Source organism: Lynx rufus, unplaced genomic scaffold (genome assembly GCF_022079265.1).
Source record: "Lynx rufus isolate CCGP_SWC_20201006 ecotype Redwood Valley unplaced genomic scaffold, mLynRuf1.p SCAF_1, whole genome shotgun sequence".
Classification (NCBI taxonomy): Eukaryota; Metazoa; Chordata; class Mammalia; order Carnivora; family Felidae; genus Lynx; species Lynx rufus.
In genome coordinates, this window is record NW_025814823.1 from 26,285,685 (window position 1) to 26,303,874 (window position 18,190).

At 39.5% G+C, this 18,190-nt stretch overlaps 1 protein-coding gene across 2 annotated transcripts in view; it reads left to right on the forward strand.

Moving 5' to 3' along the window:
- The window catches only part of TSC22D1 (TSC22 domain family member 1), a 134,339-nt gene extending 118,064 nt beyond the window's left edge, over positions 1 to 16,275 (forward strand). Inside the window, exons 1-3 of one of the 2 annotated variants that reach the window (XM_047080086.1) lie at positions 11,117 to 11,468; positions 11,868 to 11,919; positions 13,076 to 16,275. In XM_047080086.1, coding sequence (XP_046936042.1) covers positions 11,344 to 11,468; positions 11,868 to 11,919; positions 13,076 to 13,333 — 435 coding nt within the window. In that variant the 5' untranslated portion in view covers positions 11,117 to 11,343 and the 3' untranslated portion in view covers positions 13,334 to 16,275. Of the gene's footprint in view, positions 1 to 11,116; positions 11,469 to 11,867; positions 11,920 to 13,075 lie in introns of those variants that run through there. The other variant, XM_047080059.1, reaches the window with a different exon arrangement.
- Positions 16,276 to 18,190: the final 1,915 nt, after the last annotated feature.

Consider the following 18,190-nt stretch of genomic DNA (forward strand, 5'->3'; position numbering starts at 1 on the left):
GAAATTTGGATTGCTTCCTATATATATATATATATATATATATATATTTTTTTTTTTTTTTTTTTAATTTGAGAGAGAGAGGGAGGGGGAGCAGGATGGGGTGGGGCAGAGAGAAAGAGAGAGCACTTGTGGAAGAGAGAATCTAAAATGGGGTTTTGATCCCATGACCTTGGGATCATGACCTGAGCCCAACCCAAGAGATGGCACCTCTGGGTTGCTTCCAATTTTGAGGGATTATGATAAAACCACTCAAAACGTTCACTTGCAGATTTTTGTGAGAACATAAGTTTTCCTTTCACTTAATAACTTGGGTTGGGATTATTGGATTTTATGGAAAGTGTGTGGCTTAATAAGTAACTGCTAAACTGTTTTTGCATAATGGTTGTAACATTTGGCATTCCTGCCACCAATATATGAGCATTCCGGTTGTTCTGCTGTCTCATCAACAGTTGGTATTTTTAGGTTTAATTTTTTTTTTTTTTTTAATTTTAGCCATTCTAATAGGTGTGCAGTAGTGTCTCATTATGGTTTGAAATTGCGTTTCTGTAATGATTAATGATGTTTAGTATTTTTCCCATGTGCTTATTTACTATTCATATATCTTCTTTGATGAAGTATCTTTTGCCTTTTTTTAAAATTAGGTTCTCTTGTTTTGCGAGTTCTTTACATATTCTAGATATAGATCTTTTATTACGTATGTGACTTGCGATATTTAATTCCAGTCTGTAGTTTCTCTTTTCATTCTTACAGCAGTGTCTTTCAAAAAACAAATTCTTCATTTTGATAAAGTCCAGCTTATTGTTGGGGCACCTGGGTGGCTCAGTCGGTTAAGATCTGACTTTGGCTCAGGTCATGATCTCACGGTTTGTGAGTTAGAGCCCTGTGTGGGGCTCTGTGTGAACAGCTCAGAGCCTGGAGCTTTTTAAGTCCAGTTTATTGTTTGTTTGTTTTCTTTTTTCTTTCATGGAGTGTATTTTTGGTGTTCTATCTAAGAAATCTTTACCTAATTCAGGGTTCCAAAGATTTCTATTTTTTTTTTTTTTTTACAGAAATTTTTGGATTTTACATTTAGGTCTATGGTCCATTTTAAGTTAATGTTTCATTTGGTGGGAGAAATGGATCAAGTTGGGGTTTTTTTTGCTATGTTTTTATTTTGTATATGGCTATGTAGTTGTTTTAGCGTTACCTATTGAAAAGATTGTCTTTCTGTGTTGAATCACCTTTACATCTTTGTTGAAAATCAATTTGCTACATATGTGTGGCTCTATTTCTGACCTCTCTGTTCTGTTCTATTGCTTTGTACCTCTGTTCTTTCACCAATACCATGCCATCTTAATTAGAGTAGCTTCACAGAAAGTTTTGAGATAAGGTAGTGCAGTCTTTCAGCTTTGTTCTTCTAAAATTGTTTTGGTTATTCCAATTCCTTTGCATTTACATGTACATTTTAGAATCACTTTGTCATTTTCCACAAAAGGTCTTGATGGAATTTTGATTAGGATCACACTGAATCTATACATTAGTTAAGGGGAGGAGGGATTAACATAATAATTGACTCTTTCAATCCATGAACATGGTATATCTAACCTTATTATTTGGTTCTCTTTTATCAGTGTTTTGTAGTTTTTCAGCGTAAAGATCTTGTATATATTTGGTTGGATTTATACCTATTTCATTTGTTTTTTATGTTATTGTAAATGGAACTTTGTAAAATTTAAGTTTTACTTGTTCATGCTAATATATAGAAATATAATTGATTTTTCTATATTGAACTTATATTCTGTGACCCTGTTAAACATGCTTCTTGTTAGTTCTAGTAACTTAATTTTGGATTCTTTGGGATTTTGTACATAGTCATGTGAATACAGATACTTTTTCTTCTTTCCAATTTGGATGCTATTTATATATTAATTTTTGCCTTATTTATTGCCTGACTGTTACTTTCAGTATCAGATTGAATAGGAGTGATGAGAGTGGACATGCCTTGTTTCCAATCTTAGGGAAAAGTGTTTATTGTTTTACCATTAAGTATGATGTAAGCTGAGTGTGTTTTATAGATAGACGTCCTTTATCAGGTTGAGGAAAATCTCTTCAATTCCTATTCTGTTAAAAGTTTTTTCGTTTTTTTTTTAAATCATGAATGGATATTGAATTTTGTCAGTTGTTCTTTCTGCATCTATTGAGATGATCCTATGGTTTTTCTTTAGTCTATTGATAGGGTGAATCACATTGACTGATTTTCACATGTTTACCTTACATTCTTAGGATAAATGCCATTTGGTTAAGATGTATTTATTATCCTTTGTATGTCTAGTTGGATTCATTCTGCTAAAATTTTGTTAAGAATTTTTACATCTATGTTTATTGGTCTGTGGTTTTCCTTTTATGTGTTTAGATTTTTATGATGTCTTTATCTGGTTTTACTATTAGGGAAATGCTGGTCTCCTAGAATAGGCTGGGAAGTGTTTTCTCCTCTTCAATTTTCTGGAAGAGTTTGTGTAGAATGGGTATTATTTCTTCCTCAAATGTTTAGTAGGATTCACCAGTGAATCTATCTGTGCTTAAGGGTTTTTTGTGTAGGAAGATTTTGAACTACAAGTTAATTTTTAAAATAGACACAGAGCTATTTATGTTACCTGTTCTTCCTCAAGTGAGTTTTGATAGTATCTTTCTAGGAATTTGGCCATTTCATCTAAGTTGTTAAATTTATTGAAATAAATTTGATATGCCATGTTTTTGTCATTCAGTTCAAAATATTTCCTAATTTCTCTTTTGATTACTTATTTGACCCATGAGTTAGATATGTGTTGTTGTATTTCCAAATATTTGGAGGTTTTCCAGATAATTTTCTGTAGTTGATTTCTATTTTAATAACACTGTGCTCAGAGAATTTACATGGTATAATGTGAATCCTTTTAAATTAATTAAAACTTGATTTATGGCTCAGAATATACTCTATCTTGGAAAAAAATACATGTATGCTTGAAGAGCATGTGTATTCTCTTGTTATTGGATGGACTGTTCTACAAAAATAAATTAGGTCAAGTGGTTGGCAGTGTTATTTAAGCATTCTATGTCTTTACTTATTTTCTGCTTATGTTTTTTTCCAATTATTGAGAGGTTATTGAAAACTCCAACTTTAATTGTGGATTTTTCTATATCTTCATGCAATTCTATCAATTTTTGCTTCGTGTATTTTAAAGCTTTGCTGTCACTGTGTGAACATTTAAGATTTTTATGACCTCTTGATGAATTGACCCTTTATTCATTATGAAATGATCTTTGCTCTTCAGTGTACTTTGAATAATATAGCCTTCAGCATTCTTCTGATTATTGTTAACATACAATATCACCTTTCATCCTCTTATTTTACCTATTTGTGCATTTATACTTAAAATATGTTTCTTACAGGTAGCATATAGTTTTGTCTTGCCTTTTTTTTTTTTTTTAAAGTTGATTTAGTTTTGAGAGAGAGCTAGAGGGAGAGGGGCAGAGAGAGAAGGAGACAGGATCCCAAGCGGGCTCTGTGCTGACAGAGAGGGCTCTGAGAGCCGGATACCTCAGGAACCATGAGATCATGACCTGAGCTGACGTCTAATTCTTAACCCACTGAGCCACCCAGGCGCCCCATCTTGCCTTTAAAAAAAAAAAAAAATTCAATCTGACAACCTCTACCTTTTTTTTTTTTATTTGATTTTTTAATGTTTATTTATTTTTGAGAGAGAGAGACAGAGTGTGAGCAGGGGAGGGACAGAGAGAGAGAGGGAATCACAGAATCCAAAGCAAGCTCCAGGCTGCGAGCTGTCAGCACAGAGCCCGAGGTAGGGCTGGAACTCATGAACCTAGAGATCATGACCTGAGCTGAAGCTGGATGTTTAACCCCCTGAGCTACCCAGGCACCCCAACCACCTCTACCATTTAATTAAGGTGTTTAATTGGGACCATTTACATTTAATGTGATTATTGCTATAGTTGGTATAAGTCTACTATCTTGGTAATTGGTTTTTATTCCGTTCTTTATTCCCCTTTTCTTCTTATTCTATCTTCTTTTAGATTGTATATTTTCTTATGATTCCACTTCATCGCCTTTATTGGCTCATTAGCTATGACTCTTTATATTGTAATTTCAGTTGTTATTTTAGAGTTCTTAGTATGTATCTCATAATAGTGTATTTTCAAGTAACGTAAGAACCTAATGCAGTACGCTGCTTCTCTCCTCCTGGCCTGCGTACTATTTTTGTCTTACATTTTACTTCTACATATGTTGTTGGCCACCCGCCTCCCAATACACTGTTCTTATTTCTGCCTTAAACATTTAGTCATATTTTTTCAATTTTAATTTTTTTAATGTTTATTTTTGAGAGACAGAGAGAGACACAGCACGAGCCTGAGCGGGGGAGGGGCAGAGAGAAAGGGCGACAGAGGATAGGAAGCGGGCTCTGGGCCGACAGCAGCGAGCCCAATGCGGGACCGAAGTCAGGAACTGTGCCATCATGACCTGAACCCAAGTTGGACGCTCTACTGACTGAGCCACTCAGGCACCCTCAATTTTAATTTTTTAATTGAAGTATAAGTGACATTCGAAATCCTATTTGTTTCAGGTGTACAGCATAGTGATTTGATATTTTTATACCTTGTGAAATGATCTCAGTGATAAGTCTAGTTACCATCTGTCACCACACAAAGTTACTACAATGTTGTGACTATATTCCCTATGCTGCACCTTACAACCCCAAGACTTATTTTCTAACTGCAACTGCCTACCTCTTAATCCCCTTCATCTATTTTGACCTGCCCCCGCCCCCAATTTCTCCTCTTTCTGGTAACCAACAGTTTGTTTCTTGTATCTATGAGTCTGTCAACAGTAAACATTTATTTATCTCTTAGAAGAAATTGTTAGGGAACTTTTTTTTTTTTTTTTTTGTATTTAACCACCTAGTTACCATTTCTGATGCTCTTCATTGTTTTCTGTAGATTTAGATTGCAAGCTGGTATCATTTTCCTTCTGTCAGAAGAACTTGCTCTAGAATTTCTTACAGTGTAGGGTGTGCCCGTGATGAATACTCCCAGCATTTGTATGTGTGAAAAAAGAATGAATTTCACCTTCATTTTTGACAGATATTTTCACTGGGCATAGAATTGTAGGTTGACATGTTTTTAAATTTTTTCTTTTAGCACTTTAAAGATATTGCTGCACTGCCTTCTGTCTAGTGTTGTTTCCAACCTGAAGTCGGCTACATTATCTTTGTTGCTTTGTGTATAATCTCTTTCTTTTCTTGGGCTGCTCTTAAATTTTCTCATTTTCACTGGTTTTAAGCCATCTGAATATGACACACCTTTATTGTAGTGTTCTTCACGATTCTCTTGCTTGAGGCTTAGTTTCTTGGATCTGCGGATTTATTGTTTAATAAGATTTGGGGCAAATTGCCATTATTTCTTCAAATATTTTTCCTCTCTCCCTTTTCTCTTCTTTAGAGACTTTACTGAAGATACATTTGGTTGCTTGAAATTGCCCCACAGTGCAATGACGCTTTTTTCTTTTTTTTTTTTTTGTTCTATTCTTTTTTTTTTTTTCAGTTTTTCCCCCTCCCTGTGTTTTACTTTAGTTTCTTTAAAAAAAAAAAAACAAACAATGTATGTTTTTTTTGTGAGAGAGAGAGGGAGTGCGAGCATGAGCAGCGGGTGGGGGGAAGCGAGAGAAGGAGAAAGATAATCCCAAGCAGGCTCCACACTATCTCACAAATACCAAGAGATCATGGCCTGAACGAAATCAAGAGCTGACACTTAACCGACTGAGTCACCCAGGAGCCCCTATTTTGGATAGTTTCTACTGCAAATGTATCACTAATATTTCTTCCACTCTTTCTAATTTACTGTGAATCCCATGCAGTGTATTTTTTTTCTCAAACATTATATTTTTCATTTTCAGAAATGTATTTCTCTATAACTTCCATACCTCTACTTAATATGCTAATTTTCCCTCTACCTTCTTGAACATATAAAGTATGGTTATAATAATTGTTTTAATATCCTTGTCTACAAATTATATCATCTTTGTCATATCTGGGTCATTTTGATTGATTTTCTTCCTTGTTATGCGTTATATTTCCCTGCGTTTATATGCCTGGTACTTTTCATTGGATGCCAGACACTGTGAATTATTGGATGCTAAGTGTTTATTTAATATCCTAGAGCTTTGTTTTGGGACAAAATTAAGTTACTTGGAAACAGTCTGATCTTCAAGGCTTTCTTTAAAACTGCTTTGCACAAGACCAAAACACCCTTTAGTTTAGAACTAATTTTTCCCATCTACTTTAGCAGTATCCTTCCGAATATCTAAATAGCTGGTGCCCCATGTTTATAAGGATTTTGTTTTGTTTTTTGTTTTGATCTCTGGCTGGTAGTAACACCAACAATTCCTGACCCTGTATTATTTCCAAAACTCGTTTGTTTTTGCCTCCTCCACTTGGGTGGCTCTTTCCCATCGTGGGTAGTTTCCTCACATGGTTGTGCTGATAAGCACTTCGCTGAAGCCTGGGAGCATAGGAACCCTCTGCAGATCCCATTTTCTTCGTTTTCCTTTAGGAAAAGACCTGTGCATCCCTAAAGATCACACAGAGTGAATAGAAAAAATATATCCTTTTTTTCAGTCCCCCCCATCTATTCCGCATGGGCAGCCACTTTTAATTTTTATCTTTTCTCATATTTACCTACTCATGTCTATGTGATATATTTATACTGTTATTTCTTGCTTTTTCACTTTTATATATTTTATAATCAAGCTATTGATTCAGATTTAGCAGTTTTAAACCATTCCTAGGGCTCAGTTTTTCTTCCCACCACCTTCCTCATACAATTAAGTTTTTAAAGTTAAACTGATAACAGTTTTTCAAAATTAATTTAGTTGTGTAAATTTTATTGATAAACCTACTAGTTTTTTCTTTTATTTTCTGTAAGATTGTCTTCAAACTTATCCAATGGTTCCATTAGATCTGTCTTACACCTGTCTGTAGCTCTGCTCCCCTTGCTGTTCAGCCGAATTGGATCATCTCTCTGTGAATTCCCAGCCACAGAGCTCTTCCTCCCAGAGGCTCCCATCTTTCTGCACCTTACAGATCAGATGCTGCTCACGCTTGCTCAGCAGCTGTCGTCTTGAGCTTTCCTTCCCGATCACCCTGTTCATTCCTTCCCTTCTCTCCAGTGTTTGAGCCCCTGGTTCATGTTTCCTATTGAAACATTTTTCTTTTCTTTTTTTTTCCTTTTGAAATATACGATAGTCCTTATTTTTTAAAAATGTTAACCTTTTCCTCCATTTTGGTGTCTGAAATGTCTGAAAATGCTTTTGTTCTACCTTTACGCTTACATGATAATTTGGCCAAGTGAGAATTTTTTCTCTCAGAATTTTCTCCATTGTTTCCTGATAGCCAGCAAAAACCATTCTGATCTTTGTTCCTGTGTTTAGAACTTGTTTTTTCTGTTTGGAAGCTTTTCGGATTTTCCCTGTCCCAAGTGACCTTTACTTTCATGTGTTGTGCTTTGGTGTAGGACTTTTTTTCATTTATTGTGGTGGCCATTTGGTCATCTTGTTTAGTCTGGACAACTTGTGCCCTTCAGCTGAGGAAAAATTCTTAAATTATTTCTTTGGTCTGTGTTTTTGGAATCATCTGATTTCTGATGTTGGACCTCGTAGATTTATCCTTTTGGTTTCTTATCTTTTCTCTCTCAATTCCATCTCCTTTATTCTACTTTTTGGAAGATTTTCTCCTCTTTACCTTCCAACTTTTCTATGGAAATCAAGGAAATTTCAGATATGGCTGAATTTTGTTTTGATTTCTTTGGAATGATTTATTATTCCCACAGTGTGTGGGATGCAGCACTAAAACATTATTTGTTGTTTATTTGCAATTCACTTTTAATTGGAAGTCCCGTAGCTTTACTTGCTAAACCCCGTAAGCCCACTCAGCGCCCAGTGAGTGTAAAGGAGGAGACGGTAAGTGAGCTGGTAGTTCCCAGACCGTAAGATTTGGTCAGACATAGCGCGATAGGCTTCAGCCTCCTCCCCAGCAGTCACTTTAGATTTACAGGGAGTTTGGACAGAGGGAGAATCAGGTTATCCTGTTTGAGCGTCAGATGTCCAACTGTACCTATATTGGCCAAGTCAGGTGAAGTTGGGAAGAAAAGCACGCATTACTGAATGAATTAAAAACACAGGCCCTGCCCCTGCTCCTCTTCTCCCATCCTAGCTTGCTTGCTCCCAGTATGCAGAGGTGATGGAATTGGAATCCAGAGAAGAGGCTTTTAGGCAAAATAAAACAAAATGAAAACAACAAATACACCTATCTTTAATGTTGAGGCCGGTTCCTGGGCTCGGATTCCCCAGGGAGTGAGACCTGATCTCTGCCCCACGTCTGAAGATGGCTATTGTCACCCATGCCCTTAGGGGTTTCTCCTGAAGGCAGTGTTTTCCCCGTCCTATCAGCTAGTCTTTGTTGAGCTCCGACTAGCACCCGACTCTTAGATGTTTTGTCTTACAAAGAGAAGAATCTTTGACAGTAATTCTAGCCACTGTGCCTCAAACATTTCTGACCCCTGGTTTCCCCTCTGTGGAGTTTTCCTCCAGCTAATTTGCCTTCTTTTTCAAATTGTCTTTCCAGTTTGCATATAAAAATCTAGTTTGAAAGGAATCTAGCCCATTTGTGTAGAAGATATGAAAGGCAATAGGTTTCTAGTAATTTTGGTGGGCTTTTATGTTCTCTTGGCCCTGGAAAATTCTCCAGAAATATATACACAAATGATCAAAGATGTACATACAAAATATTTCTTGCAATTTTATTTAAAATAGCAAAGTACTAGAGGTGACTGTAATGTCCCTCTGTAGAGATATGGGTTAAACGGACTATGATGGCTTATACTGGCTTCTGTAGCTTAATCCAGTGCGTGATATGTTGAATGAAAGGGAAGCATAACAGCTTGTTTCTTTCTGTTTGTGTTCAGGAACATCGTAAATAAATAAAATTCAGTTAATTTAGTAATCTTAAATTTCAGCTGGAATTTTAAATTCATTTCTTCATATGACCTTAGAGTTTTATTTATTATTATTTATTTATTTATTTATTTATTTTTCATAGTTTTATTTTTTAAGGTCTTTTTTTTTTTTTACAGTTTAGGATGATACTTTCTTTAGTAACTTGTCCTGTGCAGTTCAGTTAAAAATATGTAAATGATTTTAATTACACAGGTAGTTTGTGGCAACCTTAACTTTCAAAATATAGAAACTATTGTGTAGTAAATAATAATTCTGCGAAGCACTCCCAGGCAGAGAGACCACATCCCTAGTTTCTGAATTACTGATTTTTAAGCTTTCCACTTAACTCTTTTTCTTTTTATTGACAATGGGTGCCTTCCTCAAATTTGATATTTCGTAAGTTTTATAAATTACAAAATGCTAACAAACATTGTTATTCAAAATCAAAGACTTAAAATTTGGAAACTATCACGATCCTTACAATAAAGAAGATGTTACTCCTTTCTATAGTTAGTCACACTTTAGTTTTTAACCCAAAAGAGAATTGCCCTTTTCATCTACTTTCACCACATTTGGTTCCTAATTCCTTTAGACCGTTTCTAAAACCAAATACTCGCTGGCAGTATTGGGTCCACTTAAAAAAGAATGTCTGAAAGGCCCGATGGCAATTAAAATTTCCTGAATTAAAGGATGCTGAGGATAAAAGGGTGCTAACTTGAGAAAGAATGCCTGCTTGAGAGAGAAAAGACAGTGTGCGTGTGTGTAAGTAGGATATTAACATATATCTGTTCTACGGTCAAATTTTATGTTGGCATTATTTGTGATGATACAACTGGCCTGGATTAGAGAAGTCTTTACCATTTGTAGTTTGTTTGTGGTTTTATAGGATTGTGCCATTAGAGGGCAGTATTGTAGAGGTTAAATTTGCTTTCTAAAATGTATTGAATCGCAAACTATAGAAATCTATAAATATCAGGCAAATTTAAAGCCTTAGATTTTCAGTATATTAAATTGTAACCTCAATTGGTGCGTTCTTGCAAGTATTTTAAATTAATAGAGGAAATGTGCAAAGGGTTAAGCTTTTTTACACCCAGATCTCTTGATTTTGGTTTGGAGAAGGGAATGACTTGGTCAGTATGGCCTTCAGGGTGAAATACATACTTTACAATATTTCAGTCCTTCTGATGTAAGAAGGCTCATAGGGTTGAGACTTATAGGAATTGCCACTTCCAAAAACTTGCTTTAGGGACTTACTGAAAATAGATCGAGGTAGGATTCAACCTGTGGATTGAGTTTTCTAAGCTGTAAATGGAAGAAGGGGAGATGTGATTTTAAGGTTTATGGCTCTAGGGACATTTTGGGAAGATATACCAGATTTCATCTGATGGGTTCCTTTTTGCTTCAGTAGATACATGCCTAGCAAAGAATATGTAGTATTTTTTGTTTTGTTGCTACAAGTAATAAATCCATGGAAAGGTAGTATTTCTCAAAAAGCAAATGTGATTTTTTTTCCCTCCAAAATTCATTCCCTCCTTAAAAAGTATTATTACAGTACGATTATTATCCTTATAAATAAAACTGCCTATAAAATCCTCCCATTACTGCTGCCTGTAAGAACAAGATAATTGAAATCGAGACACTCGAGCTCCTCCAAGTCTTAGCGGTGGGACTGGGCATGCCCAGTAGCTCAGACGGTTCTGGTTGCAAATAGGAAGCTTTCGCCGTTCGGCAGCCTCAGGGACAGGCAGCTCCTGGGACGGGGTCTGACTCCCTTAAACGTAAGCACGTGCGGGGCCCCAATTGTATTTTCAGGGACCCCTTGACGTTTTCTGCCGAAGCAGTGGTGCAGCTTGCCGAGGCCGTGGAGGCCTCAGGCGGCCCCTCAGCTCTGCGGGTCCACTGCGGCCTGGGTCAGCCCACCCGAAAAGCGGGATCCGATGGGGAGGCTGGGGCAGGAGGTGGGGGTGGGGGGGTTGGCCGGGGAAGCGCGAAGAGGGCGGGGAAGGGAGAAGGGGGAGGTTCCAATGCAGTGCTGGCCAATCGGCGCGGCTCTTGCCTCCATATATTCTGCACCGAGCTCGAGTCCTCGTCTAAAACCTTAGTGGAGCCCGGCTGTAGACCTGGGAGGCTTCTCTGCACAGCGTTGGGATCAGCATCTTCCCGGGATCGCCGAGCCCTAGAAGCTGGGTTTCTTTAAACTAGGGCTGCTGTTTTCTGTTTCTCCCTGGGCTGCAGAAAGCTAGAAGATTTTTATCTAGCTTAAACAAGGCTGCTGGTATTCCCTTTTTTTTTTCCGCGAGGGTGTTTTTGGCTGCAATTGCATGAAATCCCAATGGTGTAGACCAGTGGCGATGGATCTAGGAGTTTACCAACTGAGACATTTTTCAATTTCTTTCTTGTCATCCTTGCTGGGGACTGAAAACGCTTCTGTGAGACTTGACAATAGGTAAATGTCGGCTGGGATAGTTTCTTTAAATTTTCTCGTGAGATACTTCTAATAATGCAGGTGAAAGATAGCCAGGCGAATTCCTTTGTCCATTGCCGAGAGACTACGGTGACATGGATGTTGCTTTTTGAAATGTTTAGAATCGCTTTCTTTTCGCAGGTCTGGCCAGAGAGCAGGCTTTTACCACATTATGTAATTTAGCCTTTTGTGACTCACTAAAATAGGGAAATGTCGGGATATTCGTGAGAGAGTGGCTGGTGTTTTCTGGAGGGTGATATACTCCATAGCGTTGTAGAATGTTCAAAAAATGATGCTAATAACATCACAGAACTGGGAAATCCTTTTTGTCTTGGATGTTATAAAAATTCCACTTATCGATTTCTCCCCCCTCTTTTCCAGCTCCTCTGGTGCAAGTGTGGTAGCTATTGACAACAAAATCGAGCAAGCTATGGTATGTACTGATTAAAACTCATTTGTACTAAATGCGGGCACATTACAAAAAGCGAGAGATTAGGATGGAAGCAGTGCATCCATAGTTATGATGGTTACTCTTCATACATTTAGAAATGCCGGCACTGTCTCCATTCGGCCAGCATGAAGCCACATACCATGGCTGCTACGGAGAGAGATCCGGGCCTTGAGGGTATTAAATGTTCTCTTCCCCAGTCGGTTTCACATAACGTCGGGACTTTTGCCGAAGTGCCCCCCTTTTTACTAGGGAATTGCTAAGGAAGCTCTGCCCTGTGCGTCCTTTGGTCGTGGTCACGTCTCTAGCGATGTGGCTTTACTAGGAATCTTAAGGTTTATTAGGGAAGGAGAGGGGACAGAATGAGGATCTCAAGGGCCCTCTAGACCTTGCACAGACAGATCCCCAGTGAGGTAGGCTACTGCACAATGAAGAAGAATCCGAGAAAAGTTTTGTCTTCTCAGCCTGTGCCTGGATTTCTCCTATTTTTTATTTCCGCCTTGGCTGTTCTTTGTTATTGGAGCAGCGCCTGTGGCTCTTCTCACGGGATTCTCTGCCCACTGTTGCTAGGCAAACTCCGAACCTTTAATTCGGAGCTATAAATAACTCGGGCTCCCATTGGCTGCGTCCTCTGCCCAGGTTTCTGTGATGTCAGCTTAATCACGAAAGGGGGGGGGCGGGGGTGGAGGGAGGAAAATGCGGCAACATGCTCTGTAGGAACTGGCTGCAGCCGGTGCTGAGGGAGGCGGTGGGGGGGTGGGAGGAGGGACTTGGGGGCGGGGAAGCAGCTACCGTTGCTGCGGGGATGTGGGCCTGGACATCCCGGCGGCCTGGCTCCCGCCCCGCCTTCAGAACCCCAGTGCCTTTTGCCATCTCAAGTAGGAGATCTCACTGTATGCATCCCTGGCTAACGGCTGCAGAAAAAGCATAGGCTTTTTAAAAGCCTGATCCCTTACGCATTGAACTTAAGTATTGTACAGTTGTGGTTGTATTCAGTAGATTGCTCAAAGGGTCGCTTAAATAAAGGCCGGATTTGCTAATGGTTACGGAGAATCATGCAAAAATAATGCTTTAGAAATTCAGAATCTGGGAAATACTAAATTAAACCTTTTTTTTTTTTTTTTTACCCCCCCCCTTTCAGGATCTGGTGAAAAGCCATTTGATGTATGCGGTTAGAGAGGAAGTGGAGGTCCTTAAAGAGCAAATCAAAGAACTAATAGAGAAAAATTCCCAGCTGGAGCAGGAAAACAATCTGCTGAAGACACTGGCCAGTCCTGAGCAGCTTGCCCAGTTTCAGGCCCAGCTGCAGACTGGCTCCCCGCCTGCGACCACACAGCCACAGGGGACCACACAGCCCCCGGCCCAGCCAGCGTCCCAGGGCTCAGGACCAACCGCATAGCCTCCCATGCCCCCGCAGAACTGGCCGCTGCTGTCTGAACTGAACAGACCAGAGAAGACGTACAAGGGGGAATCCATCCACCTCTACAGTCACCCATTTCATTGCTCGCTGCACAAGAGAAGTGAGGCTGACCTATGCCATTGTCTCTGTTTTCCAGTATTAAACACTCATGTGCTTTTGGCTTGAAGAAATTTCTTAGTTGGGTGAATTAAAGGTTAATCAGAGAATTAGCATGGATATACTGGGACCTCATGCAGCTTGGCAGATATGCGAGAAGTGGTTCCGTTCATGCTGAGGAGCTGTGTGCCTTTCCATCATCCCTTCCCTGCTCCCCATCCCCGCTCCCAAGAGTTCTCTCCTGCTTGCACGTAGTGTACTCCATGGGGTTGGAAGCAGTGGGGCTCCACTGGACTTTCCTCTCTCCTTTTCCCCATGAGGAACTTGAAAGGGAGGTCAGAGTAAAGACTGACGCATAGTCTCACCTAAGATGAGGGGAAACATAGTTCATCGTACAAACTGACGACTGTCACCAAAAATCCATAAAACGATAGTACTGTGCCTCTTTCTGAAACAGTGGATGACACAAAACTCTGAGACGGTGACAGGTAGCTGGGACCTAGGCTATCTTACCATGAAGGTTGTTTTGCTTATTGTATATTTGTGTATGTAGTGTAACTATTTTGTACAATAGAGGACTGTAACTACTATTTAGGTTGTACAGATTGAAATCTAGGTGTCTCATTGGCTGTCTGAAGAGGTGTGGATTGTCTTTTATATAGAGATCTACAGAAAAAATGCCACATGAAGAAAACCACACCTGAAGAAATTTTAAGAATTTGGCGTTGTCAGTCACTTTGTGTAACCTGAGATCTTCTAGTTGCTGAATATCTTGAAGTAAATTCCTGTTCGCTGAAGTCTTTTGATTGAGCTGGTTGAATACTTTGAAAAATGATCCATTCTAGCTAATGAAATGGATCGCCCAGTAGGGGTTTCTGCATATTACCTGTATAGTAGTTATATGCATTTGTTTCCGTGCATGTTCTCTACACAGCTGTAAGGTGTCACTGTATTTAACCGTTGCACTTGTCAACTTTCAATAAAGCATATAAAATGTTGCTAAACCAGTGTTTTCATGTGAAAGTATTAACATAACTGCAGTCACTTCCACAACTTTTTCCGAAAGTTAAAACCATTTGACTAGCAGAATCTTGAAGGGGCGTGCCAAGGGTGGACAAAGTCAGGGTGCTTGTGGTTTGACTGTAGAAGTGAAAGGAAACAGACATTGCCTTCCATCAAGCCAGGAAGGGGAGGAGAGACATAGTGAAGGAGATGAGAGTTTATTTCTTCAGTATCATCTGGACAAATTGTCTCACCCTCTCAGGGCTGATCTGGGACATTGAAAGAGAGAAAGCTCTCCGTTCTGTGGCCGTCAAGTCCTAGGAGTCTGTGGAAGCCTTAATTTTCAAGTGTTTATCAGCGCTGGGCGGGGGGAATGAGCCTTGCTCTGTGTATAATCCCAATAAACAGCTCTAGAATCAAAAGATGGAAGTTAAGCTGGTTTCCACTTTAGGAACTCTGTGACAGAGATTGGGATGTCATTCCTAGCGTGGATTGAGTCCCCAGCTCCTGGAAATGTCCAAGCAAAAGACAGGATAAATTGCAGGTGTTTCCTCTACTGGAATTGAGGTGGGACCAGATGAGCAAGGCAGTCACTCCCTCTTGATTGATGCTCCAAGGCTAAAATAGGCTGAAATTAAAAGCAGGATGGAAACCCAAGGCAAATTGGCGCCTGAGATGTTCTTGGAGCCCTATCAGCAAGCACATGAACGGGTGGGTTTATCAGCTCTAATCTGCCCCAGGACCTCCGCAGCGCCCCTTCCACCCAATAGGAGTTGGGGGGCATTTGTGAGCTCTAAGGCTTAGGTAAGCCCTGGCAGGACGAGGACTTAACTTTCCTGAATCCTTCATTTTTGTACTGTAGAGCTGGTAGGAGATTGATAGGTGAATGGAACATCCGTGCTCTCGGAGGAGAACGGGCCAGTGCATGTGGTAACAAAGCTCAAGGCACCTGGTGTGGCGACACGAGCTCTTGTTGAAGCAGTAAACTGACTGCCATAGGCCGGTGGCCGTGGCCATGAAGATGGTTTGGGAATTTGGAGAGGACCTGAAAAAGTCTTTTGTCATTTTACTTGGAAGGCTATATAACTTCGCTTTAAGTAAAGGGGTACTTAATGTAGTAATTACATTTCCTTTAAAAAGAAAACCGTAACGAATCGCTAACCATTTCATTGTCTGTTTTTAATGAAGATCCTCAGTAGCAAAGGTGGTAATTGTAGAAAATTTGAGAACTTTCATGTCAATGTATTAGGACGATGGAGAACTTACTTCTCTCTTATTTAATAGAATTTTGGACTTTTGATTACAAATGTGAGACTCTCGTGACACTTTGGGAGTTGAATATTGTATGCGAGTAATGAATTCTTAAAATCAAAAGATGTTTTTCCATACGTGGTTACTTTAGTAATTACTAAACATGTTTAAAGTGATTGACGTTTAGAGATGTTTAAGGTAATTTAGAAAAGGCGTTTTACCGCTTGCTTACAGGCCTGTGTTGGCCTGTGGGTTATTATTTAATTGATTATATCACACTTATGTTCTGTGGCGCAGGAAAGATTTTTAAGAGGAATGGAATGTTGTATCAACACTGGGTGCTCATGACATCATCAGCTGCAGCAGGGGAGACCGCTGTCTAGTGAAGGAGAAACAAGGAATTGTACATGATTTTAATGACTGTCTGCTTTCTGTTTCAAATTAACAATGTTTATGGCTCAGTAGTTCTGTGCTATTTTTGCATACTTTAAAAACAGAACTTTATTTGTCATTGTGTGATGAATATGCCATGCCAGAATCAATTTTAAGTTTACACAAGAAATGTATAGAAGTTCATTATAACTGAGATCAGAAACGAAAATCGGGGCGCCTGGGTGGCTCAGTTGGTTAAGCGTCTGAGTTGGGCTCGGGTCAGCATCTCTCAGTCCATGAGTTCGAGCCGCGCATCAGGCTCTCTGCTGTCAGCACGGAGCCCGCTTCAGATCCTCTGTCCGTCTGTCTCTCTCTCAAAAAATAAACATTTAAAAAAATGAAAATTAAGTTCAATAGACACCACTCTGACCTTGCTGTATGTGAAAGTAGTTGGAGCTCCTGGGAACCGGCCAACACGCCTGCTTTGAGCCGTCAACTTCAAGTCCATTCTAGCAGCAGCAACGGCATGAGGATTCGAAACGGGAGGCAGAGAAAATGATGTTTCCTCCCCTTAGATAAATTGCCGCAGCGTGGAGAAGTGTGCCCACCAATGGCACTTGGAAGCAGATCGTGTGGGAAGCTTCCTCTGCAGGTGTGAGAAGGACACCAGGCTGCGCGAGGAGACTCCTCGCGACCGCCAGGCCGGGCCCTGCGGTCACCAGCCTCTGGACAAGAAATGGAACCTCTCAGACCCGCTTTCGCATCCCTAAAATACGGAGTTGGATCAGGTTAGAAGACTCCGTCCTGCCCTAAGACGCTACAATCCTCTGCCTTTTAAGATGACTCTTTTATTCTTCTAACTGGTTGGGGGGAGGGGGGAGTATGCCTGTTTTGTTTGTTCATTTAACTTCTTAGGCTAAAATCGATTGGGTTTTCATTGTCGCTCCGCTGGTTACTAGCTAAGTGACCTTGGGCAGGGTATTTTACTAGCTGGTCTCTGCTTCCTCTGCTCAAAATGGGACATGTTATCTCCACAGGGGTTTTGTAAGGACAGTGCTGGAAAGCAGTAAGCACAGGGCTGGATTCAGAGCACGCTGTTCAAGGCATGTTAGCTTTTCTATAATTTTTGAGTCACTCATTCTTTTGTTTATATATTTAACTTTGTATTTTTTGTAGGAATAAAGCTGTGGCAGTTTTATTTTCTAATAGCTTTTGACTTAGCATTTTATAATAGTGGTGACTGTTAAAATTTTTTTACAAAAACACACAAAAAAGTGCCATTTAGGGGGCACCTGGCTGGCTCGGTCGGTGGAGCATGTGACTTGATCTTGGGGTTGTGAGTTCGAGCCCCACGTTGGGTGTAGAGACTACTTAAAAATAAAAAATCTTTTCTTTTTTTATCTTTATTTATTTTCGAGAGAGAGGGAGACACGGAATCCGAAGCAGGCTCCAGGCCCCGAGCTGTCAGCACAGAGCCGGAAGCGGGCTCGAACTCACAAACCGGGAGATCATAACCTGAGCCGAAGTCGGACGCTCAACCGACTGAGCCACCCAGGCACCCCTAAAAATAAAAAATCTTAAAAAAAACACATTTAGAATATGGACACAAATATACAATTTCTTCTTTACCTCAGAAGCAGTACCTAAAGGCAGCTGTTTCATTTATGTGAGTTAGAGAAGGGATTAGTTGAGAAGTCTTCATGGTTGGAAATAGTATTGGTGGAAGTAAATACACAATTACAGGTGGGAGATATATATAAAATGTGTATTTTATATAATTTATATATAACACATAATTTACATAATCTTACATATTTATATGATTTTATATATTTATGTAATATATAGTTTTTAATATTTATATAAAAGTATATAAAATTATTAGTTTTCTTATGGAAAAACCCAATGTGAAACAGTGCTCTAGAATGCCAGTCAGGCTCAAAGTCACTGGCATTAGAAATCAGACTCTGTCAATAGCAATTGGAACGTTCGGTGGCCATTTTAAAACATGCAAAGTTACTATAATATTACAATATAAATCGGTGCTTCAATCCAGGTGTTTTAGACTCAGATGTCTATAGGACATGACAGACTTTTTTTTAATTTAAAAAAATT